General features: G+C 53.9%; 8 protein-coding genes across 8 annotated transcripts; 5 read left to right on the forward strand and 3 right to left on the reverse strand.

Moving 5' to 3' along the window:
* Positions 1-268: 268 nt before the first annotated feature.
* PG985_013815 (uncharacterized protein) lies at positions 269-1,348 on the reverse strand (the record flags this gene model as incomplete). Its single annotated transcript, XM_066833581.1, has 1 exon — positions 269-1,348. The coding sequence occupies one exon, from the start codon at positions 1,346-1,348 to the stop codon at positions 269-271; it is 1,080 nt and encodes a 359-aa protein (XP_066678321.1).
* Positions 1,349-2,208: 860 nt separating this feature from the next.
* PG985_013816 (ABC1 family protein) lies at positions 2,209-4,491 on the forward strand (the record flags this gene model as incomplete). The annotated part of the gene is made up of 1 exon (XM_066833582.1): positions 2,209-4,491. One exon carries the CDS (start codon positions 2,209-2,211, stop codon positions 4,489-4,491), a length of 2,283 nt encoding a protein of 760 aa, XP_066678322.1.
* Positions 4,492-4,671: 180 nt separating this feature from the next.
* PG985_013817 (uncharacterized protein) lies at positions 4,672-5,649 on the reverse strand (the record flags this gene model as incomplete). Its single annotated transcript, XM_066833583.1, has 1 exon — positions 4,672-5,649. The coding sequence occupies one exon, from the start codon at positions 5,647-5,649 to the stop codon at positions 4,672-4,674; it is 978 nt and encodes a 325-aa protein (XP_066678323.1).
* A 580-nt stretch (positions 5,650-6,229) lies between these two features.
* On the forward strand, positions 6,230-7,072 carry PG985_013818 (HAD-like domain-containing protein; the record flags this gene model as incomplete). Its single annotated transcript, XM_066833584.1, has 1 exon — positions 6,230-7,072. The coding sequence occupies one exon, from the start codon at positions 6,230-6,232 to the stop codon at positions 7,070-7,072; it is 843 nt and encodes a 280-aa protein (XP_066678324.1).
* A 1,160-nt stretch (positions 7,073-8,232) lies between these two features.
* Positions 8,233-9,800, reverse strand: PG985_013819 (uncharacterized protein; the record flags this gene model as incomplete). The annotated part of the gene is made up of 3 exons (XM_066833585.1): positions 8,233-9,211; positions 9,281-9,329; positions 9,584-9,800. The coding sequence occupies 3 exons, from the start codon at positions 9,798-9,800 to the stop codon at positions 8,233-8,235; spliced, it is 1,245 nt and encodes a 414-aa protein (XP_066678325.1).
* Positions 9,801-10,230: 430 nt separating this feature from the next.
* On the forward strand, positions 10,231-11,302 carry PG985_013820 (mitochondrial 37S ribosomal protein uS9m; the record flags this gene model as incomplete). The annotated part of the gene is made up of 2 exons (XM_066833586.1): positions 10,231-11,107; positions 11,211-11,302. 2 exons carry the CDS (start codon positions 10,231-10,233, stop codon positions 11,300-11,302), a joined length of 969 nt encoding a protein of 322 aa, XP_066678326.1.
* Positions 11,303-18,129: 6,827 nt separating this feature from the next.
* PG985_013821 (uncharacterized protein) lies at positions 18,130-19,250 on the forward strand (the record flags this gene model as incomplete). Its single annotated transcript, XM_066833587.1, has 3 exons — positions 18,130-18,748; positions 18,817-19,074; positions 19,144-19,250. 3 exons carry the CDS (start codon positions 18,130-18,132, stop codon positions 19,248-19,250), a joined length of 984 nt encoding a protein of 327 aa, XP_066678327.1.
* A 1,640-nt stretch (positions 19,251-20,890) lies between these two features.
* PG985_013822 (uncharacterized protein) lies at positions 20,891-21,428 on the forward strand (the record flags this gene model as incomplete). Its single annotated transcript, XM_066833588.1, has 3 exons — positions 20,891-20,957; positions 21,002-21,365; positions 21,410-21,428. The coding sequence occupies 3 exons, from the start codon at positions 20,891-20,893 to the stop codon at positions 21,426-21,428; spliced, it is 450 nt and encodes a 149-aa protein (XP_066678328.1).
* Positions 21,429-21,936: the final 508 nt, after the last annotated feature.

Raw genomic sequence — 21,936 nt, forward strand, 5'->3', positions numbered from 1 at the left:
GACTGGGCACAACATGCTGTGATTTAGATATGATTGATCATGCAGCTTATAGATGACGGCTAAGACATGTTTGCTGTGACTGCGCTTAAGAGACAGGAGCTCATGTGGAAGTGCTAAGGGGTAATGTCTACTTGAAGGAAAGGCCTATTATGGCAGAAGCTCTGATTAAGTAGGAAAAGGCTTGTGAAATCCGCATGGAGGACGGAAAGCACGGGAATATGATGGTAATACGGCAGACATTCAGAACCCCGTAATCTATGATGCCTCCTCAGTCCTGATCGTCACCTATCCAAACCACAATGTTCTTGGGCGGATCGAGCAGTTTCTTGAAGAAATCGCGGACATCGTGCTCCTCGTACCGCAGGCTGAAGTGGACGAGGACGAACGTGGTCTTGGGGAACTTGCGGATCACGGGCTCGAGCTCGCTCCACAGCGTGTGCTTGGTCCGCTCGGCCTGGGCGCGGTGCTCCTCCCACAGGAAGCTGCACTCGGTGATGACGACGGGGATGCCCTCGCGCAGCCACGACGGCTCGGACGCGAGGACGGAGGTCGTGGTGTCGCCTAGAAACGCGAAGACGGGCTTGGTCTGGGGCGCCGTGATGCTCGCGCCTGACTCGCGCAGGCCCTTGATGTCGTTTTGCGAAGTCGTCCGCAGCTCCGCCTTCAGCTTCTGCCGCGTCGTCCGGAAGACGTAGCCCAGGCAGGGGATCGAGTGGTCGCACGCGAAGGCCTCGGCGCTCATGTCCGAGGCCTTGATGCGATCCAGAGGCACGACGTCGCCGGGCCGCAGGCCGTGCGTGTCATGAGTGTGCAGGAAGCGGTTATCCGAGTGCACCTGGCCGCTTTTGGGCTTGTGCCGCCAGTCCGGAGCAGAGCGGTCCGGCGAGTCCTCACGGGCTCGGCGTTCCTCGGCGGCATTGTCCCCGTCCACGATGTCCTTCACCTCGTCCTCGCCGACAGGCTCGAAATCCTCTCGGCCCGCATCCTCGACAGTCACGAGGCCACCGAGATTGAGCAGGGTCTTGGCCAGAATGTACTGGTCCAAGACCTCCTTCATCTCGACCGGACAAAAGACATCCGGGGGGTCCTCCCGGTCTACGAAGGCGGGCGACAGTAGGGTGTGGTCGCTGTGGCCGTGTGTGAGAAAGATATGCTTGGGGCGATGGCGGGTGGCAATGAGGCCGGCATCGAGAAGAAGATTGAGCTGGGGGATGACAAACGAGGTGTGCCAGGCGGCCCTCGACTTGCCCGTTAGCACCCACTGATGATACGGTTTGGGGAAGGTGAACTCCAGAATGTCGGACGATTTGGATTGCGGAAGCGGAGTGGCAAACAATAAGGGACTCATTGTTACTCTATCGGAATTTTCGTCCTTTGAATAGTGGTTATGACTTGCATACTACGTCGTATAGTGACCCCAAACTAATACTAGAGACTGTTTTATAGCAAGGTGGATTGGGGAGATCCTTGATGAACGTTGCACTTTGTGGGGTGAGATGTGACGTCGTCGCAGAAACCTACCTGCTACCTGGCCTAGCTATCTGGGCACCACCAAGCTTGAGGCGCCCTCGATGTAGTACCTGGTCTGTGGCTGAACCGCTGACCGATCATCACATTCCGGAGCAGTTTGCTCAAAGAATCGCAATGGCTCTACACTTTCGAGAGGTTGATAAAGCGCAATATCTTCAGCCTCTCCGTCCATCATCCCTATTCGAATCATTAGTTCAAGGGTTGGTGTATTGAATGGCACCTCTTTCACTTGCACACAGGGCAGTAGGGACATCAACAAGACATCGGACTGATCGAACAACCAGGCTTTCGCCGAGAGCTTGCAATAGACATTAACAATAATCTTGGAGTAGCAATCGGATCATCACACTCGTATATCTTAGTATTTAATTATTTATTACTAGTTATTCCATTTAAATGCTTCAAGCATAGGCAATGAATCTGGCTATTCTGGTGCCTATTCAATTCTGCGCAAGGTATCATTGCAGCGCACTAGCCACGTATTGTGGGGCCGAGTCCGTCGATGATCTCTTCATCTCATAAATCTTTCGCAGGAAAGCGGTTCTAGTTGGGCGCTGTAATACAAAAACACAAGGGCCCGTCTTGCTCTACGAAAACGGATGCTGCCCCAGTGAATTGGTAGAAGAGCGCGGCTAACTATGCAATGACCAAGCAAGCCTCTCAGCAACAGTAACGGCCATGAGGTGGGCAGACATTCTTATAGATTTGGCGGCCGTCGCCAAAGCTTCTAAATCCGTCGGATCCAAGCATTTGGAGCTTCGCGCTAGGCAGTGGGATCGTTACGGCAAAACATCCAGCATCGCGAGGTCGCTGAGGCACCAACAACAGCCTCAATACGGTCCGGCATCACATGCAGCTGGGAGGGAAGAATCACAGCCTGGGTCCTCAGAAGATCATGTTCAACCCGAGTCTCAAAATGCTGGGCCAAGTACATCGGCAGCCCCAGTAACCACACCAGCCCCTGGTCTCACACACAGCTCAGGCCCATCACTGTTGGAGCAACACGACAAGTACCAGAGCCTCTCGCAGTATCGTACTGAGCCGGAGACTCTTCATAAGGATGTCCCCGGGATAAGCTCATTGAAGAAGGTGCCTGCTTCCTATGAGCCAGCCAACGTTCAGTCTTCAGACACTGTTACTGCTCGTCCCGAGACGCAATCGCTGGATGACGCGCCTGTTGATGCGGATATAGCCAATGTCTTCCACACAAGCCGAGGGGCGCATCTGCTTGACGGGAAACCGGATTATATCGGAAAGAAGCGTCCCGCCGCAGCACCTTCAACCCCTAGCTGGTTCAAGGATTACGGACACGGCAAAAAGTCCTCAGAAGTGGCACCGACAGCCGAAGACCTGGAGGGTGATGCAAAACCTCGACATGACGCGAAACGAAGTGAACCACTGTCGTCGTCTTCCGCGGATACTGTTACGCCTACTGTGCAAGAACCCCAACAATCCAAAGCGAAGCCCGATCCGGCGTCAGAAGCATTCACTACTCCAACCCGTAGTGCTGAGAAAGAGCACACACAAATGGTCGACGAGGTTCTAGCTCAAGCTGCTGCTCAACCCTCGTCCCAAACGGAGAACCTATCCTCGGAGGTCCCACTAGAGCAGCCTGCGAAGCCCGCATATGTGTTACGAGAATCCAAAGTACCATCTACTCGGTTCGGCAGACTATGGAACTATGGTGGTCTGGCAGCTGGAATGCTCGGTGGAGCTATCACCGAAGGCTTCAGCAGGGGTTTCGGCGGCGGTGGCCAGGGTTCTGTCCTTCTCAGCGCCGGCAATATGGAGAGATTGGTTGCCAAGCTGTCACGTATGCGAGGCGCAGCTCTGAAGTTTGGTCAGATGATGAGCTTCCAGGACGCGAAGATGCTGCCCCCGCAAATCCAAGAAGTTCTTCAACGGGTCCAGGACAAGGCGGACTACATGCCAGCTTGGCAGCGTGATCGCGTCATGGCGGCGAGTCTTGGTGTGGAATGGAGAGACCTCTACGACGAGTTCGATGACAAGCCTATAGCTGCAGCCTCGATCGGCCAGGTGCACCGAGCCACTCTCAAATCCACAGGCGAGAAGGTCGCAGTCAAGATCCAGTTCCCAGGCGTCGCGGATTCGATCAATTCGGATCTGGACAACTTGTCCATGCTCCTTGCCGCTTCGAACATGCTGCCCAAGGGTCTCTATCTCAACAAGACCATTGATAACGCCCGCACAGAGCTCGGCTGGGAATGCGATTACGTGCGCGAAGCCGAGTGTGGCGAGAAATACCGTGAGCTGCTGGCCGACGAGCCCGACGTTTTCACGGTGCCTAAGATCTACGCCGAGGCGTCGGGCAAGCACGTGCTGACCATGCAGTACATGGAGGGCGTTGGTGTCACGCGCGTGACATCCTTCACCCAGGAGCAGCGCGACTGGATCGGCACGCAGATCCTGCGCCTCTGCCTGCGGGAGATCACCGAGTTCCGCTTCATGCAGACGGACCCCAACTGGACCAACTTCCTCTACAACGCCCAGACGCACAAGCTCGAGCTGCTCGACTTTGGCGCCTCGCGCGCCTACCCGGACGAGTTCGTCGTCCAGTACGTCGGCCTCCTGGCCGCGGCTTCGCGCTCCGACCGCCAGACCGTCAAGGACCTCTCCGAGAAACTCGGCTACCTGACCGGCCATGAGAGCCGCACCATGCTGGACGCGCACATCACGAGTATACTTACGCTTGCGGAGCCGTTCCTCGACAGCGCCCCGGAGGTGTACGACTTCAAGGACCAGACCATCACGGAGCGGGTCAAGGCCTTGATCCCCGTCATGATCCGGGAAAGACTGGCGCCCCCGCCCGAGGAGACCTACAGTCTGCACCGGAAGCTGAGCGGCGCCTTTTTACTGTGCGCCAAACTTGGAAGCAAAGTTCGGTGTCGCGAGATGTTCGAGAAGGCGGTTACAAATGTCGATTTTCACGGGCAAAAGTAATATATGTACACTAGATAGAACGGATATCACGCTGTAAGCTTGGAGGATGGCTTAGATTTAGGGGATGGCCGTATATAGGGCTACCACCCCTTTTGGTATCAATGCTGTAAACTTCTCCTGTAAAATATAGACAGTCTCCTCCAGCACTCAAGCTCTTTCCCCCTCGTGGTATTCTCCCCTCTAGCGTGCCCTCCTCTCCATGGGCATTTCCCTGCGCTCCTTGGAGGCGAGCTTCTTGCGCTTGCGCTCGATAGCCTTGTCGACCTCGCCCTTCTTCATGCCGGCGAAGCGGTCCATGATGGCGCGCTTCTTCTGCTCGCTCTTCTTCAGGTAGAAGGGCTGCTTGCCCTCCTTGACAAGCTCCTTCTCCTGGCGCTTGTGTTCGGCCACGACGGCGCGCTCGGCCTCCCGGCGCTCCAACATCTGCTTTCGCGACTGTCTCGACATGATTTCGCGCTGCAATTTTTCTTTGGCGGCCGGGTCCCGCGTCTTCTTGACCTGCTTCTTCAGCTCCGCCAGCTCGTCGTCCCGGTACTTGTCCAGGAAGGCGTAGTTTCGCCGCGTCGCCTCCTCCTCCATCGCCGGGTTAGGGTGGCGGCTGTACGACGTCGTGCCCACGGGGCCGAAGCGCGGGTCGCGCGCCACGACCTTGGGCACCGAGACCACCTCACGCTTGCGCGTCACCGCGCGCTTGGCCGTCACCTCCATCGGGGCGTGCTTGCTGCTGCGCTTCTGCAGGGCGTGCTTGCGGTCGCTGGGCTTGTCGTCGAAGGCGCCCATCCCCCTCGTGTCTTCCTCGGAGACGTCCGAGTTGTCCGAGTCTTCTTCTTCATCTTTTCGGGCGTTCTTCCGCCGGTTCGGCATCAAGGCTTGGGCTTTGGCGAGGGCGCCGAAGGATATTTGTGATGGGTCTAGGGATGGGCCGTCTTCTTCGTCGTCGTCCTCTGATCCCGATTGATCGTCCTCATCCTCTTCGTCCTCCCCACTGCCTTGAGAATCCTCTTGGTCATCCAAATCGTCTTCTTCTGATGGGCTGCTATCGCCCAGGATCTCGGGCTCTTCTTCTTTCCTGGCTCGAACTCGTCTCTGGAGGCCAGCGGAGGGGAATTTCCGCTTGCTCGATTGTGATCGCTCTATGGTTCTGTTATCGGGGGCCATTGCTCTGCTGTGGACGTGCTTGTAGACACGCCAGCCAATTGCACCAAAGAATCTCGAGCAAGTGATGTTATTGTGTAGGTACTCAACTTATCTCCGTACTTAGATCCTCCCCACCAAGCTCACATTGATGTAAGTAAGTTCCTGCTGGTTACTTATTTTATAGCGGGGCGGCAATCGATAAGCCAAAAAGTTTATCGATAGCATTGCCACCAGCGCGCACCTGCCCTTACGCATTCCTCTGCTGGAACACTTCAATGAGTGTAGTAATTGCAGTGTATGCGTGCCTTATAATCTCGTACTTATGCGGTTCCTGGTTTCTGCGTGGTCTGCCTCTTCTAACACTGCTGCGCGCCGGACGTGGTGCAGTCAGGTCCGAAGAGCCAACTCGACTCTCACCAATCTGTCGCAATCTGGGCCCGATGCCAGGCTTCCAACACTTCCGGCAACCAGCTTACGCCCTTCTTCGCAGGCTATATATACTATATATACCGATGCGCCTGAACTAGGCCCTTCGGCAGCGCTACCCCAACCGCTTCCCTATAGCATCTCTAGAGTGCCTGTATCCCCCCAACCCGCCAATATGTCACCTCTGAACCAGCGCGCGACAGAGGCTAAGGTCGACACGATGCCGAACAAGAAGAAATCGAATGGCCTTCCAGCCAAACCCCCGCCCGTGAAAGCCCACGCTCCCTTTTCCAAGAAGGGCCATAATCAGAAGCAGAACCAGAACCAGAACAAGACCGTCCCGGAAGTCAGACCCTACTTCCCTCCCTCGAAGGCCTCGGGCGGGGTACCCGACCCCTCGGCGCAGTACATGGCGCAGTCGGCGATCCCGCCCACGCCGCTGCCGGAGCCGCGCCGGATCCTGGTGGTTATTGACCTCAACGGGACCCTACTGTACCGGCCGAGCCGCAAGAACCCGTCGCGGTTCGTGGAGCGGCCCCACACGCGCCAATTCCTCGACTACTGCCTCAACACCTTCTGCGTGGCCATCTGGTCGTCGGCCAAGCCCGACAACGTCCACAAGATGGCCAACCAGCTTCTCACCCCCGAGGAGCGCGCCAAGCTCGTCGCCGTCTGGGGCCGCGACACCCTCGGCCTCTCCCCCGACGACTACAACAACCGCGTCCAGTGCTACAAGCGCCTCTCCGTCATCTGGGCCGACCTGGCCCGCCGCCTCGGCCAGCGCTGGGACCAGACCAACACGGTCCTGGTCGACGACTCGTCCGAGAAGGCCCGCTCCGAGCCCTTCAACCTGATCCAGCTGCCCGAGTTCGAGGGCGACCTGGCCGAGCAGGGCTTCGTCCTGCCCCAAGTCCACGACTTCCTGAACGAGTGTGCCCAGCAGAGGGACATCTCTTCGTACATTCGCGCGAAACGCTTTGCATTCAAACCTGATTTCGTACTAGGCGCAACTGTTTAGCGCTGTGTGTAGGTTATCTCAAACAACCAAATTTCATGAAGCGATTCACAAGCTGCTTCCAGCCTCCTACTCTGAGGACTGGCTGGTTATATACTAATGCTTCGAGGATGCGCATGCGGGGCGTAAAGGCTATGCGCGCTCGTATCTTGTTGCACTTACAGGCATGCATACTAGCGATGCTGGTTAGCTGGACATTGTCACCGTCATACAAGACGTGCGGTCGGCCATGGTACTTCAATACTACTTTCTGAAGTAGTTGATCTGTGAGCTTATGTGGGGGAACACACACACACACAATGACGGATCATGCCGTTGGGGGAAATGAGACCTCCCCGCACCACGGTCTGATTACAACACAGCAAGGGCGGTTTGCAAATAAGATGGCATTGCTTGCAAAGTACAAGAAGAAATAGACGAGAAAGGGCGGATGATGATACCCCATAGAAGAAGAGCAAGAAGAAAAAGATGACTTGCTTGCGAGCCTCGGCTCCCATAGCGCTATAGAGAAAAGTATACGAAACACAACCTATCATATTCTTTTTTCCAAGCTTTATTTCCCTTGTGAATCGTGTATGTGTTTCGTGAACCCAAGATTTCTGGGAATAGTCATCATAGCCCAGGAAACAGGTTGCGTCTCGTAAATTTATTATCAATGGTCGGTCTCGCTGGACAATGACTTTGAGTATCGAGAGGAAAGAGGAATGGATCAAGACAAAGACTGACTGGAAGAATATTATAGCATATATCAAGAGTGATACAATTCAATTACGTTGTCTCCTTTACCTCAAACATTGCATCCGGCTGATACTTACTACTGTATGATGTGGAATCGGGCCACAATAGTATAGAATGTGTCATCTATCTATGAGATATGAACAGAAACCTGGCAGGTCGCGCAATCCTTACTCTGGATGGTATCATCACTAGTCACATCACGGGCACATGCATTATGGAACAGTAATATGGTTTGGCACTTTGTCTTTTGCGACATTTTGTCATGCCTTGGTCATCTACCAACCTGCTCTCCGGAGCAGTCCCAATCCCAGTCATCAATGCCAGGGAATCATGTTGTTCTCAATAAAATCGTTTCCACCCTTTTGCATAACTCATCAGTGCGTAACATCAAGCTCATCCACATACCACCACTATTCGGGCAGGCTCTATTTGAAGACCTTGCCGGACTTGTGGGGGTACTCCTTGCCGTTGACAACGACGGGCTTGTCCCACGTCCACATAGACTCGACGAAAGCCTTGTCGTCAGGGTTGGTGGGGTCGAGCTTGGTGAACTCGTAGCTCTCGTAGTCGGGAGCGACATCGAAAGCGGGGACGTAGTCCTGGCCGCGGATGACGTAGGCACCCTCGATGACGGAGTCGTTGTTGACACCGTAGACGGAGCCGCAGCCGAAGATGTGCTTGCGGGATCCCTCCAGACGGGTCTGGAAGCCACCAATCAGGTTGTTGGACATGAAGGTCATGGTGAGCTCATCGTTGTACTTGTAGGAGCACTTCCAGAGAGAGTAGTCCTCGAAGGGGACATTCTCCCAGAACCACTTCATGGACTCAGCCTCGTCGTGGTTGGAGTAGTAACGCTTCCAGTCGTCAAGAGCGAAAGCGGAGCGGGGCAGAAGGTCAAGAGGGTGCTTGGCCTTGGGCTCCTTGGGGGCCTCATCCTCCTCCTCGGCAGCGGGGGCAGCCTTGGGGGCGGCCTTGGGGGTCTCCTTCTTCTCCTTCTTGGGCTGCTCAGCCTTCTTGGGGGGGACGTTCTGCAGCTTGACGGCGTCAAGGAGCTCGAAGGGGGCGGCGACAGCAGAGAAGATGTCTTGGTTGTAGACGGTGGAGTACCAACGGGTGACGTTGGGGTGGGCAGAGCGCCACTCCTTGTCGTAGAAGAACTCGAAGCCGCGGGCAATGATGCCAACGGCGAACAGGTCGGCCAGGGTGATGCGCTCGCCAACGAGGTAGGTGTTGTGGAGAAGGTGCTCCTCGACAACGTCGACAGCCTTGGCGGCAGCCTTCTGGCTGTCGTCAACGCTCTTCTTGTTGTACTGGTCCCATCCCAGGAGAGGGCGGTACCAGGCACCGAGCTTGGGGAGGACCTCAGTGTTGAAGAAAGACATCCACTTCAGGATAGAGGCGTAGCTATGGGGCCATGTTAGAACTTTCTGCGCATAGCGGGGTAAGTGAGGGAGGGCGCTTGCGCAGACTTACTCTTGCTTGGTCTTGCCCAGCAGGGTGGTCTTCTCGTTCTGCGAGGTGACTAATAATAACGTGTCAGTACATGCTGGAGTGCGAAATGCTCAAGGACACGAAAGTGAGGTTTGGTGGTAACAATCAGAAAGTAGAACGATCAACACAGATATTTCAGATAGGGATAACTGTTAGAATAAAGTCTCGGTCATCATTGTAAGGATGGCGGCGGCCTGCGCAGTCCCAGGCAATCTCGCCAGAGCAGCTGCAGCAGCACAGCAGAGAAGAAGGCAGAGGAAAAAGTCAGTAGCGGTAGCGACTTACGGTAGATGGCAATAGCCATGGACTCGTACAGAACGTAGCCATCCTGACCCTCGAAGGTAGGGACCTTGCCGAGAGCGTTCAGCTTGAGGTACTCGGGAGTAGGGGCGGTGGTGTCAACGGTGACCGTCTCGAGGTCGAGGCCGTTGGCCTTCGCAACAGCGAGGATCGCCGTGGTGCGAGGGTTCTTCTCCTTGGTGTAGATCTTGCCGAACGCCATTGTGAGTTAATGTTGTCGTGGGAATGAACAACGAAAGAGCAAGAAGAAATCGAAATTTTCCCTTCGCGAAGAAAATTAATAGTAACCCAGGTGCGGGGTGTAGCGAATTTCTCAGTCACCTTAATCACCTTGGGCAATTTGGAGCTTTTTGGGCAGGCTAGGCCCGTGCCCAATGGAAAACCCGGCGGGGCACGACCTTTTCCAAACATTTCCTTCCCATCTCGCAATTGATCGGCCCCTAGATGTTCCGGGTGGTACTAACGAAGGTACCTTCCAAATCTCGAAATTTGGGGAGCTGCAGCCTCTCAAGCCTCACGAAATCCAGGCATTGAGCGAGCAAGCCGTCGGTACGGTGCGAATTACGGTCCCTACTCGTTCCTCGGCGGCCAATTGACATGACGAAGCGCTGACCGAGCGAGAAACAACAACAATGTCCTCTATGCGAACGAGTTTCCGGTGTCTGAGAGACATCCGGCCAACAGGCGGCAAGGCGGCGGGAGCTCAGTGGCACCCGACATCAGAGGCGAGCCTTGCATACAGGCCAAAGCAGCCCTTCAATGCGACGAGGTCCATCGCCACGAGTGCGCCGCGATCGGCCGAGACGACGGAGATTATTCCATCCGACGTAGAACCCGCCGACCAGGGACGGGCCTCGGTAGTTCAAGTACCATATGCTCGAGCAGTGCCGGTCTCGCCCTCGTACTTTTCGCGAAAGCCCATCTTCAATGACGCCTTCGTGGTCGTGCAAGATCTAGCTCGCAAGTATGCACGCCTGCCCATTATTCCCAAGGACAAGGTGACTCCCACGGCCTGGAGGACAAAGGAGCAATATCGTCTGGCAGTCGGTGAGCACGCCAAGGGAAGGGACTATGCGACATGCATGAAGCTGGCAAAGCGGTTGAACCAAATACACCCGGACTTGATGCCAGACGAGGTGAAGGCCGGCCTGCTTCCCTTCAAGCGAGAAGTCAACTACTACCTCAACCAGCCCAAGGTCCAACCGATCGACCAGTACGGCAGGTCACATGGCGTGGGCAAGAGAAAGTCCTCCGTCGCAAGAGCATGGGTCGTCGAAGGTGCTGGGGAGGTCCTTGTCAACGGCAAACCCCTTAGCGAGGCATTTGGCCGTGTCCACGATAGAGAGAGCGCCGTATGGGGCATGAAGCTGACCGAGCGTCTGGACAAGTACAATGTGTGGGCAATGGTGAGCGGAGGCGGCACTACTGGTCAGGCTGAAGCTCTCGCACTTGCCATTGCGAAGGCGCTCTGTGTACATGAGCCCGCTCTCAAGAATCCCTTGAGAAGAGGTAAGCAACCCCTTTACCATGCGGCGAACTGGTCGACAATGCGCAAGAAAGCTTGTTTCCCTTCATTACTACGAGGCTATGAAGCTGACTCTCCTCTCAACAGCTGGATGTATCACGCGCGATCCAAGGAAGGTGGAAAGAAAGAAGCATGGCCACGTCAAGGCGCGCAAGATGCCTACCTGGGTCAAGCGATAGTTGGGGGAATCACCACATCGAAATCGTTTGTCGTTGGAGATTGCTATGCGCAAACACTTCTGGGCAATCTTCCAGGGATAACTGCCCCTTTCCGTCGCTGGAACGCATCGGCTTCTACAGCCCACTGCGATTCATGCAGTTGCCTCGCCAATCAACAGTCCTGCGATTTGGTCCATAATATCGGTTCCAGAGCGAGCTCCAATGTGTATAAACTTGTAGCAATATGTAGCAACTTGTATCCAAAGAATTTGTCAAATCAGGAATGGGGGGTGATGTTGGCTCATTCTAGATTGCAAACATCTATACGGCAATCATTGAGTGTTGGTTGGGATCAAATACATTCCCCAGTGTTTGATCGGCGAGCCCGTGGCCAGTAATGAGCAAGGACATGCGGCGCGTGGGATCAAAAGCAACGACGTATCGGCTGAGGCCGGCAGAGTCATGGCGATGACGGGACTCCAACGCACCGAATGAGGAAACGTGCACTTGTCATTTTTCTATTCGAGATTTTCACGGTGACGAGGCAGGAGGAGAAAAGAAAGAAATAATGATAGTAATGCTTCGGCACTGCCGCAATCCGTCGCGACATGGTGCGAGTTCAGCTTCATGCCATGCTTCGAGGACTTGAGACGAACGCCTCATGGCGTAATCCGGAGCAGAGAACGCGGCGTCGATGTCGCGATATGTTTGCTTCTATCCCGACTTGAGTGTAGTGCGCAGCAGAAGGTGTGTGTGTATGACAGAGTCGTCATGTTTCATTTCCCAGGTAGATAGGTAGTGCCAATTTGGGGGGACGCCGGGTGATCTACAGTTGTGCACCAAGATCTTGTCCTCCTCCGCCCGGCGACCGGGTAAAGCGTATCAAGAACGCGCTGAGAAAGGGCTGAAGCATACTGAATGACTCTCTCCTAACCCCTAGCTGCTGGCGGGCCATCGGACCGTGGACGTCAGGCGTGTACGTGTAAAGTCGTGTCTTTGGTAAGAGGAAACCCCTGGCTGGCTGGCTGGTACTTGGAATAGATTGATTGTTTCAAGCACCTCGTCAGCTGGAAATGGCGCGGGCTGCGAATGGTTGGACGATGAAGCACAGACAAATGACTTGCGACTAGCATGTCTGTAGTCTGCAATTTTGTATCCTTTCCTGGGTCGGGAGAGTGGCCCTCATGCGTAGAGACGTCTTCTAGAAGACATCTGACGGGTTTAAGTCGTTAGCAGCAGCCGCTAGAAGCACCCAAGCTCTAGGGACGTGTTTGATGTTGTCAATGCAATAACGCCGAAGAGAAATATCCCAACACCCATGAAGAGGCAGTATTGGATCACGGGGTTGGTATGGATGTATTGTGCATAAGGCGTCTATGTTGAAGATGCTGCTGTCCTCTTGTTGCTTCGATGCTGCTTTCGAGGGTGAGCCTCTCAAACATGGGCAACTCGTCGGTTCAGCTTAGCGCATGCTGCGTTGGTCATATCCAGCGGGCCTTGATTGATCATGTTTGGTCGTTCCATTGCATAGAATATGTATGGTGCCAAACCGCTTCACATCACTTGCAATGACGGTGCAGTCTTGACGTACTACAGGTTATATTGTACTTGCGTTGTATTTGTTGCTAATTTCGGACACTGGCGAAATTAAGCAAGATCCCCCCGGAAGTGGGTGGGGCCATGCAGCCTCATCGCGGCGATCACCAGGGTGCGCTCCGACGAGGCTGAAGGGGTTGCGACGAAGAGATCCAATCCCCTTATCAGGCATATCATGGAAGGCTGCCATCATGACACCCATTTGGAGTAAAAGAAGGCGAGCAGAACCACTTGGCCGTTCTCGGGGGTTGAGCCGATGTGATGAATGGATGGAATCCTACCAGACACACATCCAGAACTCGAACCTTGGAGGCACGCAGCATGATTGCTTGCCACAAGCTGAAAGCAGAAACCCCAGCACGACTTTGCTTGTGCGTACATGCGCATACACAAAAGCAACCAGTCGGATTTGGGTGGTACCTGGGGGCATCTGGGCATGGGGCGGTGCAGCATATTAAATGTATGTACATGGGCATGTAACCACCAAGTCCTCCATGCTCTTGACCTTATATTGCAAGTCGACCAAGGGGGGGGAAAACTATTGTCTGATTAGCAGTCGCCTAGTAGCCCTACCTACCTACTGCACCTGCCCAAGACTGAAGAAGCTAGGAGGCCAGGAGAGCTAGGAGTTAGTGTGTCAGCAAAGAGACCTGCTCAGCTATGACTTGCATTGCATAGCAGCCGTCTCACCCGTATGATGTACGTACATTAATAATGTAGGATCCAAGACAGCACCCGAACCACTGTGCCTACATATCTTGTGAAAGCTCCGGCCGTCCTACTCCTAGGTCCGGATCTCGCCCTGAAATTAATCATCCGTTTTGGACCACGTATGGTGCTTTTGGTCAAAGCCTTTTTTCCCAGATTTGTTCATCGCCAATCGATCTGATCCCACAAAAAACGGGGTTCGCGAGCTATTCTATTAATGTCCACTCTTCAAATGAACCAAGGACGTCGGCCTGCATCACCTTATAATACCACTGCATATAGTAGTCCCCACTGTCGCTTTTGCTTGCTGGCTAAGAAAAGTACTTGCTGCGTAGATCCCAAACAAAAGGCCACGGTGTGTGGTAGTATGGTACCTTCGTGACGTGCAGGAAACATTCTTAATGGCTATCTCGTTATAGGTGCAGCAAGCCGATGTTGCGCCATATCGAGACGTGGCTGTGTGGGTGTACCTCTGCTACTGGAGCTGAGAGCCCTGACTGGATATGTTGTAGACGGCGCCTGGCATGGTCCGCGATGGACGGGCCTGTTGCTGAGCAGCGTCGACCCTTTTCCCGGACCGTCCTCGTGATCTTCCTATCTGGAAATGAGAGACGATACGATACCACGTCGGATATCACTTCCACTACACGTCGGCAGTGAGTTGTCGCGTCGGCGGTGGGTACGCAGGTAAGGGTCGATCGGTTGTGGTGAAGAGGTACTTGGCCAGCCCCAGACCAGGGCTCCGACACACCCTGGTCGCTCAATTTTTGACGACATCTCCTCGTGAAGCCCCTGACAATCGTCTTTCTCCAACGACATGGGTCAAGGGTCGACATCGCAAACTCATCAGTCGCAAATGCCGCGTTGCATGCACCAACAGAGTACATCCCTTTGACGGTTCCCGCCTAGCGACTCCACGGTACCTCTCGAGTTTCTCAGTACCAAGCCGAAAAGCCCCAACGAGGAAAATTTTCCCGAACACTCGAAGGGCTAACCAAAGATGCGTCGGAAGGAGGGGACGCCTCAGGCCGGAACCGCATCGATTGGGCAGCAGAGACTCGGCCAATTTTTATTTTATCGTTTTTATCTGGAAGAAGCCGAGCTCGGCCAAGGTTTCATTTCCTACTACTACTAATAGAGAGAAAGGTGAGGGCTTTTGGGGACCTAGTGTCGGGGCTAAAATGGACTGAACTTACGAGTAGGACGAACAAGCAAGCTTCATCATCCGGGAGGTGAGGGATTCGAAGGTTTGATTTAGACCCTCCTTCTGGTCTCACCGTCTCACCTCCCGGCGACCAATGATTATGGTTAATTAACCATAAAGGTGACGCAGCGCCTTCAGAGCTTTCTTGGCTGTTCATTTTTTTTCTTTTAGCCCGTTTCGGTGTTAGGTTCGAAGGCCATTCGAGATTATCTCCTAGCTAGACCAGAGAGGGCATGACTCGATGCTGTCGTGTTGCTACTGATGCCGAGGTGACCGGCTGGCCGACTGACTGGCCATGAGGGCAGCAGCTCTCAGTAAGGTGATGCAGCGTGGTGAAGATGTGCTGGATGGATGGCTAAAGGAGCTGCCAGGAGTTGCCAGGATGAATTGACTGACCTTTGTTGCTTACCTAGCTAGGCTCCTCGCAACGTTATATTCTCTACGTTGCCTGAAGTCCAAGCAAGCTTCGGTTTGCCTCTCGCCCAAGTCTGCCATACCTAACGGTCGACCGGCCAGTCACAAAACCTTCTTTTTAGTCAATCTGGGGAAGGAGCCAGTGGCAGCGACAGCGACAGGAATAGAAGGCGCAACCAGGATGATTCCTGCCCTACAGATCTGATCATCATCTCTTGACCATGGGCCTCCCATGAACAAGATGAAGCGTCAGAAGATTCAATAGCAACCCTCTGCCCTGTCAGGCCAAACCACCTGGCCAATTGTCTGCTGCCTACTACATATGATGTTCTCTACTCTGCTCTCGCCCTTTTTATACCCAGGCCGACTATCCTGTGTATAGCCGGTCTTCTTCGCTTTGCACCTCGAATTCCGTGATAGCGTTTCCCTCGGGCTGTTGGGTTTGGAGTCCAAGGTTTTCTTATACACCCAATCTCTGGTTTGATACTGACTGGCCCGCATCACCTGCCCTCTCTGCTGCTTATAATAGACATATACTCTCGATCCTGCAGGACTGTCGCAAATACCTGGGTTCGGTATCTTCAGTCGGCCAGCAATGTGTGTTCGACCATTTCGTGCTGGCACTTGGGTATCAATGAGTCTGGTACTGCTCCCTGACCGCGACCAAGCATCTGTCCAGTCTGGAACGTCGGGTGTCAACCTGCCCTCGAGAGTGGCTCCAGAGCTGCCTTTGAAAAAGAACATACAATAAAGATCGACACAATTGCCATCGTTCGGCTATTGGACTTCACTATCGGTTCCGGACGCCTTTTTCGTCTGATTTGGCTTTCCGCCCAAGGGATTTAGGGTCCGCTTTGCTACGGACTCGCAACCTCTTCCCTGTTCGCTGCAGACGCATAACATTATGCCGGCCCTGTAACCGGGATTGGTACAAGCAGCGCAACCCAAACAGCTGGATTCAGCAGATTGCTTTTTCCCTTCCAGTATCCTTGACTTAGAAAATACGTCAAAAAGAAGCCTCATTGAAGATCTTCCATCCCCGGACACACACACACACACACACTCACCCTCTTTCTCTCACACCCACACCATCCATCCATCCATCCACAAATCCTAATTGCACCCGAGGTGTGGGCATTATACTCTCGACCTACCCCCCCTGCACCACCACTACGACCACCACTACTCGTACCAATACCACTAAGCAGCAACCCACTGCCTGTGCACACTCTTCGACGAGATCCATCCACCTCGCTCATTCCGTCACTAATACCAAGTTTGTTTAGTTTCTTCTCAGCTGCATTGTGTACAAGTCATCTTTCTTCTGCTTGGGATTCGAAAGGAAAGGAAAAGAATACTTTGATAGCCCTTTTAATTCCCTTTGCCCGTTTCACAAACCACCGAGGTTGCAAGAGGTCGTCGGCCTAGCGCGCGGATATTGCAGCATAGTCCCGGGACCTCCAGCCTTTTTGATCCACTCGTTGACCAATAATAAGTTCATTCTACCACTCTATTCGCTTACATTTATACGGAATATATCATGAACGACGCTACCTGCGCAGGTACGACTTACTAGACCATCAAGTGTGCCAAGACAGTCACCAGGCGGGGAGCACACTATCTCGGAGGCTGGATATTAACCATACTGCACCACCACCACTGTCCATCTCAAGGTATCTGGTCTCGTTACCTTTAGGCTTCCAACTTTATCACCCTCTGCCACTATACACCGTTGGGCCCGGCTCGACGTAATACGCGTCACAATCTTCCTCCTGTCTTGACCAGTATCCTCCATACCCCCTCTCCATTGGGCTGCTTGGGTCTTGCGCTTGAAGGGTGTGGTCTGCTTCAACTACACTACTGGAAGACGCCGTCGTGACGACGACATTGAAAACGCCAACGACGCACAAATCAAATCTGCAAGACGGGTAGCAGAGGCTTGGGCTTGTTTGTGAGACCCTGGTGCGGCTTGCGTCTCTGGTCGAAGCTACAAGGTGGTTGCTTGTAGGTTTCAAGCACTACCATCGCAGCGTCCCGGGATCTACCCAGTTGGATCAGTGACAACCGTTACCAACTCGAGGCCACTATCACCCCCCACTACTCGACATTCTTTACAGAACCGGGTTCAAAGATCTACGGACGGAGCCAAAATTTGAGCATCGTCACCCCTACATATTATGACCAAGGCATGATCCGCAACATTCAAACGCCTCTGTGTTTGCGCTGAAGACAGACACTTCAAATCAAACTCTGAATCTTTATTTGTGTAGTCGGTTGTCCTTGGCCACCTCCCAAGTCGCGTCCTGCTGCCTTTTGCGACAAGCTGTGGGTGTCAAGATCTAGGCGTAGTCACGTATAGTTCAGGACCCCAAGCTTATATTCCTGCCCAGCCCCCAGAGCTTCCAGAGTAACACTGTCACCTTGCGACTGACGCTTTTTCGACCTGGCCAACTATTCCTTGTTCCGGTAGCTCATCGACCCAGGAGATCCCGACGAACTGTTTGCGCGGTTCGACACCCCTCACCCCAACCTCCGTTGTACACCATCTCGCCGTCCATCGCCCTCTCACGCCTGGATCCATCGCTCTCTGGGCCTCCCTTTGTAATCGAAAAGTAGCTCTACGCGGCCTGGTCGCGTGCCCGAACGTTACAGCAAACTGGCCTTGCTCTACTCTAATCCCGCCCCATCTCTGGAGGCACCTCGGCTGGGATCGCAGGCACCGGCGTCTGGCAACCCTAATAACAGTGGCATGGATGACAACGCGCGAAGGAGGAGGCAGAACGAACCGCCCGTCAGTGCCACTTCTAATCCTAGATATCCGGTTCATGATGCCAATGCGCAACGAAGATCGTATGGCGCTGGCGCAGGCGCGTCAGACAGGTACAGGCCTGCGCCACTCAACACGTCCCCATCGACGGCTCGAGGCATGGGCGGGACGGCTGCCTACAGCGGTTACTATCAGGAGCCGGCTGCGGCGTTCTCGACCGCGATGCCACAGAACACAATGCCATACCAGTCCGAATATGGGCAGGATACACGACAAACACAAAATTTTAGCGCATACAATCCCTCTCTGATGTACAACGTCCCGCAAACGAGCGCGCAGAACACCGTTTACGATACGAGTCAACAATTCCCGTCGCGGCAACCTGCAGCTCTGCAGATGATGCCGACAGATGTGGCCGCGTCTTATTTCCCGAGCGAGCCAACCAACGCGGGTGCGGCGCCTGCCCTCCAGGCCCAGGCTGCATCTTCGAGCACTTCGGGGGTATATCAGCAAAGCCCGGCAGACCAACGCGCAATGCTTCACCAATACCCCAGCAGCATTGCGTCAATGAGCGGAATGTCACAGCAAGCTAGCGCGCCAGACCAGGTCATGGAGGAGCAGGACTATTCTAATTCTACAGAAATGGGCGAGGCGTACGAGCAGTACCAGACGGCTTTGAAGGAAATTTTCACCAACATCCGCAACGGCGTTCTGGTTTCGGCTAGTGAGTCGCTCTTGACGGTTTCTGACTGGTTGCTTTCCAAAGTCGCCGAATTGGGTACGTTTTGAGGGTTCATCCCGCGCTACTCTGCACTCTCTCCTGCTAACGAACAACATCCTCTTCAGGTCTAGCTGCCGATAATCCCCAATTGCACCATGACCGCATCAAGCTCTGGCATGACTTCAACCATGCATGGCTAGCTCTACTACAGAAGCAAAAAGACATGGTTGGATCAGGTATTCCACCCCAGAGAGGCCAGACGCTGGTGAGCGAGGAAAGCCTCAAGAAAATGGGGAAAGAGATTGTGCGGCTCTGTGACGGTATCGAGCGGCATGGTCTTGTCGATTATGAGTACGGTGTTTGGGAAGAACCCATCATTGAGAGTACGTATTTTCCCTACTTATGGTACCGTACCCCTCCCCCCAACGACTTGGTGGCTGACCTGGGGATAGTTCTTACGGAATGTCTTGACTTTTACGAGAATGCAGACGGGGCCGCCGGGACGAGCGCCACCTCCCTTGCGAACGCTTCCACCTCGAGCCACCACAACTCGAGATAATTGATTTGCAGGGAGGGGCACAATGTCACCAACTCGCATACGATGGTTGGATGACGGCTCCATTGATTGACTTTACGTGTATGATACCAGCACTGGTTAGGCGTTGAGTGTTGGACTCGGTAGACTACAACTGTACCATTTTCTGGGTCCTGGTCAGCGTGCCCTCTGGTCAGGTGAACCAAGTTATCTCGCTATACCCTCTGTGGATTATAGGGGTGGTCACGGAGTAGAGGGATGGAATTCTGTATATTTTGGGGTTTATTGGGCTTTGGTGAGGCAGAAATTTGCCTCCCAGTCCTAATTGTGGTCGCCCTGCATGGGCGTCTTTCTTCGGTTGGGCCTTGATGGTTTGCAGGCACAGGCATATACGGATTAGGAGGCTGGCGAGTTTTCTATCACCTCGCTGGTCTCGAGTGTTGGAGCAGGTATCAGCCCTGGGCAGGCGGTTCAACCTCTGGTTGTGCACGAACGGACGCCCACGAGGGCTGTGGGAATGAGTCGATGGGCAGGAAGGACAAAAAGGAATATAGAGAAAGAAGACGGTTGCTCTCACGAGCGTTTCTGTACAAGCTGGTGGTGTTCAGGCATGGATGGTCTAATGATGGATGGGTGTACGCGTATGGACATGGATTGTATGAACACTTACGCCGCTCAACCAAAGACGACGACGACGGGATCAGCTGTACCTGTACATTTTGTTTTTAGATGTCTTTTTTATTTGATTTGATTTCTTGCTGTGTTCTGTCGTTTTCTCCTTCTTTTTCTGACAATGATTTGCCCATGACATTTCTGTCTCTGGCAGCCTTGAGGTGGTCACAAGCAAAGATCCATCAGGGGTGGCCTACATGTAACCAGTGGCGCTTATTGGGCACGAATCATGCCTGAAGGGCGAGAAAAATTAGAGTGTTCGGCCCTTAAATCAGTCAAGATCAGCGACATTCAGGCCCAGACCGAAAAGAAAAGAACCGAGCTCAGCCTCACCACGACCTCCAACCCACGTAAAACCCTCATTTCTACAGGTTACCACTGATCGAATGTTGGTTGATCCTTCCCTTCACGTCTTTCCGTATCTTCCTTTTCTCCCCAAATCAACTATTGGGCAGCAATTGACCTCCATTCCCGTCACACTGCGCAATTCCCTCGCCCCTCGGGTGCCCAGGGCTTCTTACTTGCATGTGGTCGCCTATCTGATTGTGGCGTAGCATTCTTTGGGTACCTAGGTGTGCAAAGCATTTGGTGGTGAGATGTGGGAGCGCCAACTGACAGACACAGCAAATTGTCTCTGCTTTGATGGCAATTGTCGGGCCCTGGTTCAGGAATACCATTCGGCGCGGCAATTGAGCCTGACCGAGCCTGACGGGAATGTGCCTGAAGATGGAGCCTCCGACTGACTGTACCAATTCCCATCAACATGCGCGGCTTCTTATTGAAACACGATATACTCCGTACAACCAACACAACAAGACTGGCTGCCCAGGGTCTTTTCCGCATCCTGCGCACAACACAACCGAACTGTCATATCTCAGACAGATATGTATGCAAGCCCTCCTCTTGATCTAGTGAAGGTGCATACGGTGTATGCATTTTCTCTATACTCCGATCCACCTATGCAACGGAATAATTGGCCAGCCTCAATCGCCATGGACCCGGGAACGAGACCTCCGTGCAACATTGCTGCAGTCAGTCGTGCAGTCGGTCGTGCAGTCGGTAGTGCAGTGCTGATGCTAATACTGATGCTGATGTTCCAGTAGTATTGGTTGGGTCTGTCTTGCACATGCCCAACCCTCCCAGCCCGGTTGCCCTTTCTGGCCAGGGCGTACTCATGATTGGCTGGCAAGGGAGGACCGGCGACCAGGCGGCTGCATGTCGATCTCGGAGCATTTCCATTTGTGGTTCTGTAGGTATTGGAGGTGCAGATACATGGCTTAATGCATGTCGGTTATGGTACATTACTCACCTCTGGCTGCCTGTGCTGCTTGCTGCTGCTGCTGCTGCTGCTGCTGCTGCTGCTGCTGCTGCTGCCTCTTGCTTGCGCGCATCGCACCGCACCGCACCGCAGCGGACGGGCCCGGTCGACTGGATCAGCAGCAAGCCACTCGCCTTCATGCACGCCAAGTATTTGCTCTTTCGCTCATGTTCATCCAATATATTCGACCAAGGCGGCTCGACGGGACATGACAACCTCTTTGGGGGAAAAAAGAGCGGTTGCTTATTTTGTTCAGCCCATACCCTGCTTATAGGCCATGTTATGCCCATGCTCATGCCCATGCTCCCCTGGCCGCAATTGGGACCAAGAAGGGGGGTCTTTGCGTGCTATGACCGGTCATATTTTAGACAAACCCCTCTGCTCGCAGATCATTTGGAGCATGGGGGGGTTATTGGCTGAGCTTTCGTTTATTGACAGGGCTAGACATGCAATTCTGATAGATGGGTGGATCAACCATGTCTCTTTTTTTCCGCCTCAGTATGCCAAAACTCGGTACCAAAGTTGTCAAGGGTTGCCAGAGTACCCAATGCCGACCTACGCAATCCAGGGTCTCCAAGACATTGACCTCGGATCCGGGGCTGTTTGTACGCAGCCCTACCATCGTACGAGGATTAGCCCTGACTCACCTCTTCGGGAGGTCCCAGATAGGGAGGGTGCCGTGCCTGAGCAATCGGGGTTTAACACCGGGGCGCGGGCACT

The sequence above is a fragment of the Apiospora marii genome (genome assembly GCF_038362585.1).
Source record: "Apiospora marii strain CBS 49790 chromosome Unknown utg000011l_segment0_segment0, whole genome shotgun sequence".
NCBI lineage: Eukaryota > Fungi > Ascomycota > Sordariomycetes > Amphisphaeriales > Apiosporaceae > Apiospora > Apiospora marii.